Source organism: Chrysochloris asiatica, unplaced genomic scaffold (assembly GCF_000296735.1).
Source record: "Chrysochloris asiatica unplaced genomic scaffold, ChrAsi1.0 scaffold00281, whole genome shotgun sequence".
NCBI classification, from domain to species: domain Eukaryota; kingdom Metazoa; phylum Chordata; class Mammalia; order Afrosoricida; family Chrysochloridae; genus Chrysochloris; species Chrysochloris asiatica.
Window position 1 is genome coordinate 218,957 of NW_006408799.1, and position 10,069 is coordinate 229,025.

The 10,069-nt window shown below is 44.7% G+C and overlaps 1 protein-coding gene across 1 annotated transcript in view; it reads left to right on the forward strand.

Annotated features, from left to right (window-relative positions):
- The first annotated feature begins 3,458 nt into the window (after positions 1–3,458).
- Positions 3,459–10,069, forward strand: part of BRI3BP (BRI3 binding protein) — a 31,028-nt gene continuing 24,417 nt past the window's right edge. Inside the window, exon 1 of the mRNA XM_006874521.1 lies at positions 3,459–3,674. Coding sequence (XP_006874583.1) covers positions 3,459–3,674 — 216 coding nt within the window. The remainder of the gene's footprint in view (positions 3,675–10,069) is intronic.

A 10,069-nucleotide genomic window follows, 5' to 3' on the forward strand; every position in this document is an offset into this window, starting at 1 on the left:
ATATGAGTGTGACTTTAATATCCTCTTTCAGCTTCTTGCCTTCAAGGCCGCCTGAGAAATTTCAAGATGCCGCTGCTGGTTATTATGATGAAACTCAGGATTTAATTTTCGGCCTGTTTTGTTTTTAGTGTCTCTCCCACTCCACAACCCCTGTTCTGGCCTTTTTCCTAATAATAAACAGTTCAGGGCTGGCTGTGGCCAGTTTGCACTGCCATATTTTTAAGTGGGATGTGCCCCTTTAAATGCTGAGAGGCTCTGTGCGCAGGTGTAGTAGAAGAACCCTCAAGTGGTGAGGTTAGGGGGGTGTCCACTCACTCAGGCACCCCATCTAGTCACCAGAATGGAGGTGTGCAGACAGTGAGAGGCCAATGAACAGATACCAAAAAACAAACAAACAGAACAAAACAAAAATATTGTCTACACCTTTGTCTCCGAAGTTTCTGCCGGTTGTCAGTCTGTGGCAGGTCTGCTTGCTCCTCCATTTGGTCTTGCTGTTTGGTCTCTCCCAAGTTGGCAGCTCTGGGCTGCTGAGCCTGGCAGGTTTGAAAGTATGTGAGATTTCTTGTTTCTGCTGCAAATCCCATTAGCTATAAGGCTTCAAACCTTTCAAATATGCCTATATATGTGGTTCAGAGTTTTGGAGCTCTCCCCTGAACCCATTTCATCTGGTATTCTGTGTTCTTGCTGATGGAGATCTTCACTGCACTTCTACCCTATTTGCTATCAAGCCCCTCCTCTCTTTCATCATTCTTATTCAATATGTATGCTGAACAAATAATCCGAATAGCTAGATTATATGAAGAAGGACATGGCATCAGGTTTGGAGGAAAGCTCATTAACAACCTGCAATATGCATATGATACAACCTTGCTTGTTGAAAGCCAAGAAGACTTAAAGTACTTATTGATGAATATCAAAGACCACAGGCTTCAGTACAGGCTGCACCTCAATGTAAAGAAAATAAAAATCTTCACCACTGGACTAATAACATTTGTATAAATGTAGAAAAGATCAAAGTTGTCAAAGACTTCATTCTTGGGGGATCAACCATCAACACTCATGGAAGCAACAGTCAAGAAACCAAATGATGTGTTGCATTGGGCAAATCTGCTGTACGAGACCTCTTCCAAGTGTTGAAGAGCAAAAGTGTCTGTTTGAGGACTAAGATGAGCTTGACCCAAACCATGGTATTTTCAATAACCTCATATGCATGTGAAAGTTGGATGGTGAATCAGGAAGACAAACAGTAGAAGAATTGATACATTTGAGTTATGGTGTTGGTGGAGAATGTTGACAGTACCACACACTCAAAAAGAACAAATAGATCACTGTTGGAAGAAGTATAGCCAGAGTGCTCCTTGAAAGTCAGGATGGACAAACTTTGTCTTTCATACTTTGAACATATTGTTAGGAGGAACCAGTCACTAGTGAAGGATATCATGTTTGGTAAAGTGGAGGGTGGGTCGGAAAAAAAGAATTGTTTGACATAGTGGCAGTATCAGTGGGCTCAAAAGTAGGAACTATTGTGAGGTTGTTCCAGGATCAGGCAGTGTCTCGTTCTGTTCTGTATAAAGTCGCTATACGTTGGTACCAACTTTAACAACTTGATGGCACTTACCAACAGCAACAAAACAGCTCAAAAAAAAAAAAAAATTTACTTAAAAAATATTAAAAATTTTAAATGTTTGAAACAAAGTATGTATGAATTGTTGAATGGAAAACGTATTTGTTCTACAGACCTTCACCCAATTCACAATTTTAAAAAAGTTTAAAATAAGTAGAAAATAAAATGCTCAAAGGCTGTGAACACATAGTTTACTAGGGAGCAACTCAAATGGCCAATAAATACATGGAAACCTCACGAGAAATCCAAAAATGTCAAGTTATATAATAAAATATCTTATTTGTCAGGTTGGCAAAAATTGAATTTCAGTTCCCTAGTTGTCTAAAAAAAAAATATGTCTTATTAGAGACTTGGTTTGCTTGCTCTAGGGTGGAAACAAGGTTTTTAAAATTCTAATTGATTGTTATGGTTTATAAGGAGCTCTGGTAGCGTAGGGGTTATGAAACAGGCTGCAAACTTCAAGGTCAGCAGTTCGAAACTACCAGCTGTTCCGCGGGAAAAGATGAGGCTTTCTGCTCCGGATTTACAGCCTCAGAAGCCCTGTACAGGGTCACTATGAGTCGGAACCGACTCCACGGCACATAACCACCATTATGGTTTATGTTGTTGTTGTTTGGTTGTTAAGAGCTTTTGAATCGGTTCTGACTCATAGTGACCTGGTATAGGGTTTCCGCAAAGTGGCTGATGAGCTTGAACCGCCTACTTTGTGGTTCGAACCGACGCAGTAACCTGCAACTCCGCACCCGGGACTCATACGGTTTATTGTTGTTAAGTTCCGTCGACTTGTGACTCATAAAGACCCTGTATAGGGTTTCAAAGGAGCGTATTAACCCACAGCGCCACACCAGGATCAATTCCTCTTTCTCCTTCTAGGTAATTTAATTGAAGAAATGGATCACTTGTGCTGTAGAATGGTCCCCATTCCGGATTTGGACGATTGTAGCTGCTGTTAGTCATTTCCCGCCTCCCCCTCCAATCCCTGTATTTTCCTGCAAACTGACGGTTAGATCTATGGTTAGATTAGCTGCAAGCTCAAGGTATCTTGGCTGGAATCCATCACAGGTTGAGTCAGCGACTTCCTGATACTAAAAGAGATTGGCGACGCGTTGGCGCTCCATTCTAGGTTCCCCACCAAACTTTCATCTCCTCATCATAGAGTCTTTGCATACCTGTAGACTGCATCCATCGCTTGGGCAAGGAAGTGTAAAGTGATTTTCCAATTCTCTCATTTCCTCCTCATTTAGTAGCTGGACTTTTGAAAACAATTTTTCCTTTTCAATGAAAAATATTCGGGAAGGACACGCTTCACACTTCCCTTTATTTAAACTTTTCAACATGAAGAGCTGGGACCTTTGCTGTGGACGATGCGGTCAGTTTCGGGTATAATCGTGATTACAAAAATTTATATGTACTGTGTGTCCAATCAATTGCAGTCATTATTCTTGTTGAGGCTGGTGAAAGTTTTGTAGGCATGGGTTGCTTTTTACAGTAAAGTTAAAAAAATACAAACAACTTCAGTAGGTCACAGAGAGTTTCCGGGTAGAGGGGAAGTGGAGACAAAGATTTTACCGGTGGACCGAGTTCTCTAGTCCGAGGTGTGCGGTCAGAGGCCAACGGGGTCCAGGCAGGGCGGGGCGCAGGGCGGGGCGCAGGGCGGGGCGCTCGCGCTTTTGCGCGCGGTGCGGCGGCGGCGGCGAGCGCGGGCAGAGCGCGGGCAGAGCGCAGCGCGCGGCCTCTGGAGCGCGCCAACGCGGTCCTAGCAGGAGCCCGCGGTCCCTGCTTGCGGCCCGCAACCGACACCTGGCTCCCGGCGCTCGCACCCCGCTGGCGGAGGATGGGCGCGCTTGCTTGCGGCGGGCCTGGGGCCCGGACTACGTTCGCCGCGCCGGGACTGCTATTGCTGCTGCTGCTCGGACAGATGGCCCCAGGCTTGCAGGCGGCGCGGGGCCGCGGCAGCACGGAGAAGAACAGCTACCGCCGTACCGTCAACACCTTCTCACAGAGCGTCAGTAGCCTTTTCGGCGAGGACAACGTGCGCGTAGCGCAGAAGGTGGGCGCCCGGTCCGCGTCTGCGGTCACCTTGCCTCGGCCGCCGCGCACCTGGCGCTCGGAGGCCGCCTTTGGCCGCGCGCGGCCTCCGGGACGCAGGAAGCGGGTAGTGGGCTCGGGGCGGGGTGCCAGGCCCGAGAGGGTCGGGTAAGGGCGGTTGGTTCCAGCGCGGTATCCGGGTTCACTGCCTTTGGAGTGCCCTCTTCGCAGAGCCACACTTCTCCTTAGACCTTGCCCCCTGAGGCTGCGTGACCGGGCCTCGCTTGGGCGGCGCTGACCTGCGCGCCTGCCATTCATTCATTCATTTACACGTTTGCTGAGGACCTACTATGAGCTAGGCACTACGCCCGGCCAGGGCCTGCCATCTAGAGCTCGTGCCTCCTCCCCAGCCAGCCTTGCTTTCTTCTAGCCTCGCAGCCGACCCACTTCCCTAAGGCCTTCTCCAACTCTGCTTTCAAGATATTTGAGCTTATTTTTCCCTTAATAGGGAAAGAAAGGGCACACGCTCTGGTGCTTTGGCAGCATGGTACCCCTACATAGTGCCAGGCCTTTCGCATAGAGTGACTTGATCACTTTGGAACTGTCTAGGAACCTGCAGCCGGGTTTTATTTATCCTGATCCGCCTCCTGGAGATGGGTGGGACAGGTGTACCATTCGGCCAAAGTTCGAGGAGCCCTAACCTAGAAAGGAGAAGTAGCTGGGGACAGTTGCACGTGGTAATGCGGTTCCCTGCTAAGAATTCCTTTGTGTGGCGCTATAGGATAAGCACTGGACTGGTAACTTAAAGGTTCTCGGTTCTAATCTACCAGTCACACCTCCGAAACCCTCCACCTGGTGGCTTATGAGTCTCACTGACTTGAGGGCACTTAACAACAACAATCCCAGCCCTTGGGTTTTGGAATCTAGGGAAGGTTAGGTTAGGTTCAGGTCCTGGCTATAGGCAACGTCTGTATCAATGGGATTATACTTGATACTCCTTTGATATGAGGTTAGAACAATGAGCCCTTTTTTATTATCCAGAATAATGGGTATTGCTATTATTTTGCTTAAAACAACAAATTTTTTCTCTCTCTGTTCTGAAGGATAGGGTGTGTGCATGCGTTTTCTCTCTTCCTGAAGGCCCTGCTTGTCTCTTCTAGCTTCTGGTAGCTCCACGTGTTCCTGGCTTGTGTCTCCGTTTCCATCTTTTCAAAACCGCCATCTGTCTGTGCCTCTTTTTTGTTGAGGATGACTGCTTTTATTGTTAAGGATCCTTGGTGACATAGTGGATTAAGCATTGGACTGCTAACCATAAGGTCAGCAGTTCAAACCTACCAGCTACTCTGAGGGAGGAAGATGAGGCTTCCTGCTGGTGAAGATTTACAGCTTTACAGTCTCATAACTCCTATGGGCAGTTGGACTTTGTCTTGTAAGCTCGCTATGAGTGAGAATGGATTCCTGGCGGTGGGTGCGTCTTATTGCTAATACTAATTTCTGGACTAATTGTCCTACTGGGGGACTTCTTTCAGAGTTCAAAATTTTTTTACTGGTGTCTGAGAAAGGGGCGTGGGATGGGGAAGGGAAAAGAAACACGAAAGCCAAATCTGTTTGGGTGTTCTTACAAGTCAAAATGGCAGACAGGTTGATTTGTTAGGGAAATTCTAACTTCCTCAGTCCCCTGGCTCTCTCCTGCCAGGGGGTGTGTCTTGTAGAGGTTGTGGGTCTGCACCTTCTTACTTGTGAGGTTCTGTGAGGGTGAACTCTTGAGCTTAGTTAGGAAGAAGAAGCTTGGCTGAAAACTTGAATATAAAGGGTTACCTTCCAATCCTGGGGGGCTTGGCCAGGAGGTTGCGTATCTTTCTATGCAGATGTGGGAATGATTTGATTTAGGGCAAATAGAAGTTGGTCAGATTCCTTCTGGGCAAGCTCAGGACTCCCTGATTTTCAACTGAGAATCTAAGCGAACCTCCGAAAGGTCAATGGAGACAAAAGACAGTGTGGATAGTTACGGGCTTCGTTTTTGGGTTGGTATCAAGGAGAGATCTATATGCTGGCCAAGAATCTGAGGAACAGGGTCCAAACTCTTTCTGGGCTAAGCCAGTGTTTTTGGATGCTCATAGAGATGATGATAATCTTTGCCAAGAATATACTAAATGCTTTTATAGCTCTAGTAACTCATTTAATCCTTACAACAGCACTTTACAGGCAGACTGCAGTGTTCTTCCCATCTGGTTTTCAAACTCCAGGTCTTTGCACATTTCATTATAATACTTGACTTTATCAAGTATTATAACTCTCGTAGTGTAGTGGTTACGAATCAGGCTGTGAACCACAAGGTCAGCAGCTGTTTCCGCCGGAGAAAGATGAGGCTGTCTGCTCCAGTAAATGTTTACAGCCTCGGAAACCCTGTACAGGGTTGCTATGAGTCAGAACGGACTCCACGGCACATAACCACCACCACCGCTTGACTTTATCTTCATGAGCTGCCCTTTGAAAATTTCTGTTCAGCTCTTTTACTTCCTCATGTCTTCCATTTGCTTTAGAATCTCTATGCTGGAGAACTTGAGCTTCAGAGACTCTTCCAATCAGTTCCAGACCACAGCAATAAGGCAAATCGCACGATAAAGAAAATCCCACGAATATTTTGGCTTTCCATTGGATATCGAAGTTATGTTGACTCTACACTATGGTCTGTGAAGTGTGCCGAAGTTGTTGTTGTTGTTATGTGTCATGGAGTCGGTTCCGACTCATAGCGACCCTGTACAGGGTCGTATTTGTTGGGCGTCATCGAATCAGTTCTGACTGAGCGACCTTATGCACAACAGAATGAAAGAATATCTGGTCTGGCACCAACTTTACACTCACTGTTTCTCTTGAGCCCATTACTGCTGCCACAAGTGTGCCAGTCCATCTCATTGGGAGTCTTCGTTTTTTTTTCGCCGACCATCCACTTTACCGAGCATGATGTTCTCCTCCAGGGTATGGTCCCTTCTGATAATATGTCCGAAGTATGAGAGACAAAGTCTTACCACCCTGGCTTCTAAAAAGCATTCAGGTTATGCTTCTAGCATAGATCTGTTTGTTCTTCTGGCCAGTCCATGATTCTTTTAATAATCTTCTACAACACCATAACGCAAGTGCAGCAATTCTTCTATGGTCTTATTCATTGCCCAACTTTCACATGTATATGAAGCTATTGAAAATACCATGGCTTGGGTCAGGTGCACCTTAGTCCTCAAACTGACATCTTTGCTATTAAATACTTTAAAGCGGTCTTGCACCACGGATTTGTGTAATTCAATACATCATTTGATTTCTTGACCACAGCTTCCGTGAGTGTTGATAGTGAATCCAAGCCAAATGAAGGCTTTGTCAACTTTCGTCTTATCTCCATTTGTCGTGATGTTATTTTTCTTCTAGTAAGGATTTTTGGTTTCTTTACATTGAGGTGCAATCCATACTGAAGGCTGTGGTCCTTTTATCCTCATCAGTATTTTAAGTCCTCTTCACTTTCAGCAAACAAGGTTGTATCATCTGCATATTGGAGGTTGTTAATGAGTCTTCCTCCCATCCTGATACCACATTTGTCTTCCTATAATCCAGCTTCTTGGATTATTTGCTAAAATACAAATTTAGTAAGTATGGTCAAAGAACACAACCCTGGCGCACACCATTTTTTGAGAAATGCTGAGTGTGTTTTCCCTTTGGTTTCCTAATTGCAGTTCTTTGCACATTGCCTTATCATATTTGACTTGGTTTTCACGAACTGCTCTTTAATATTTTCTGTTCAGCTCTTTTACCTCCTCATTTCTTCTATTTGCTTTAGCATCTCTCTGCTGGAGACCAAGGTTCAGAGTCTCTTCTGATACCCGTTTTGGTCTTTTCCTTCTATGTTATCTTCTTAATGGCCTTTTACCATTTTCCTGTATGATGTTTTTTATTTCATCCCACAGCTTTTCTGGTCTTCAATCATTAGTGTGTAACGCACGTATCTGTTACTGAGATGATCTTTAAATTCAGGTGGGATATGTTCAAGGTCATATTTTGGCTCTCGTGGACTTGTTTTCATTTTCTTAAGCTTCAGCCTGAACTTACATATGATCAGTAGATGGTCTGTTCCACAGTCTGCCCTTGGCCTTATTGGGGCTGATGAGGTTGAACTTTTTCACTGTCTTTTCCCACAGATGTAGTCAGTTTGATTTCTGTGTATTCCTTCTGATGAAGTCCATGTGTATATTGTCTTTTATGCTGTTTAAAAAAAGGTATTTGATTTATCACCAAAGTCATCTTTTCCAATTACTTTGTTTCCAACCTTTGCATTTTATCACCAGTAATTTTTAATATATCTTGATTGCATGTTTGATCAGACTGAAGAAGTTGGTAGAATTCTTCAATTTCATCATCACTTGCTTTAGAGGATGGTGCATAAATTTAACGAGGTGGATTAGCTAAGTGGCAGCATCAGTGGACTCAAGCCTGGCAACAGTAGTGAGGTTGGCCCAGGATCGGGCAGTGTTTTGTTCTGCCAACCATAAGGTTGCTATGGGTCGGTACCGACTCGATGGCACCTAACAACAACAGCAAGTATTAGCTGGTCTTCCTTGTAGATGTATGGATACTATCCTATCACAGACAACACTGTATTTTAAGATAGATATTTTAATGTTCTTTTGATGATGAACGTGATGCCATTTCTATTTAATTAGTCATTCCCGGCATAGTACAGCTTGTAACTTGTTGTTGTTGTTGTTAAGTGCCGTCGAGTCGGTTCCGACCCATAGCGACCCTGTACAGGGTTTCCGAGGGTGTAAATCTTTACGGGAGTAGAAAGCCTCATCTTTCTCCCGCGGAGCGGCTGGTAGTTTCGAGCCGCTGACCTTAAGGTTCGCAGCCCGATTCGTAACCACTACGCTACCAGATGCAAAATGACCAGTATCAGTCCATTTCAGTTCACTAATGTATAATCTTTATACATTCGATTTCGTTTTTGATAACTTCCAATTTTCCTAGATTCTTACTTTATATAGTCCATGTTCAGATCACTCATGGATGTGTACAGCTGTTTCTCCTCACTTTGAGTTGTGCCCCATCAGCAAATGAAGGTCCCGAATGCTTTATTCCATTTGTATCATTAAGGTCAACTCTCCTTTGAGGAGGCAGCTCTTCCAGTTGAATTCTGAGTGCCTTCCAACCTGGGGGGCTCATCTTCTGGCACGCTGTCTGACAGTGTTCTCGTGCTCTTTGTCATTTGTTTTCTTACTATAACAAGAACATTTATTCTTTATGCAAACGAAATTCAACATTCAGAAGTCACTTTTTATTAACTTCCTTGAGTTTTCTCTATGCTGAGATGATGAACAGGAAGTTCATTTTAAATGCATCTGGAGTATCTTACCAGAAAACCAAAACCAGTTCCTGTCACGTCAAGCCCGACTCATGCCTACCATGTTTGTCAGAGTAAAACTGTGCGCTGTGGGTTTGTTGTTACTTTCCCTAAACTTTTATTGTGAATTGAGTGACGCTTAAACAGACAAGATCATTGCTGTACATTCAACAAATTCTATGCTTTGTTTCATCTCAATGATTACAGCCCCCTCCCTGCAACAACAATTATCCTGCTTCCTCCCTGTAACTTCCCTTTTACCTCTTAAATGTCACACATGAACAAAGCAAAACTATGTGATATACACATACAAAACAAAAGATACAGGTTCATGTAAATGTCCTAAGGACATACTTGGCAAGTCAGCCTCCTGCCCGCAGGTACACGGCCTTACTCAGTCCGTGGACCCAGAGCCCACAGCAGCTCTGTGTCTCTGCATTCACCTCTGCCACCGTCTCTGCTATGACTGGTTTTGTAGGTAGGGTCTCACACTCCAGTCATGCTTTTCTTTGATGTTCCAGGGATATTCATCATGTTTCAATATATACTATTTGTGCTATCAGAAAGTGTTCCACTGCTATTCATAAGGTTTGCTGTTTATAAGTATGCACCTATTATTGTTGTTGCTATGTGCCATTGAGTCGATACCGATTCATACCGACCCTATACATAACCGAGTGAAACACTGCCCGATCCTGGACCAACCTCATGATCGTTGCCACACTTGAGCCCATTAATGCTCCCACTTTGCCTGTCCATCTAGCTGGGGTCTTCCTCTTTTTCTCTGACCCTTCACCTTTCCAAACATGATATCCCTTTCCAGTGACTGGTCCCTCATGACAATATGTCTGAAGTATAAGAGATGAAGTTTGGCCATCCTGACCTCCAAGGAGCACTCTGGCTGCACTTCTTCCAACACAGATCTGTTGGTTCTGTTGGCAGCCCATGGCACTTTCAATGTTCTCCTCCAACACCATAACTCAAGTGCTTCAATTCTTCTACGGTCTTCCTTATTCACTGCCCAGCTTTCGCAT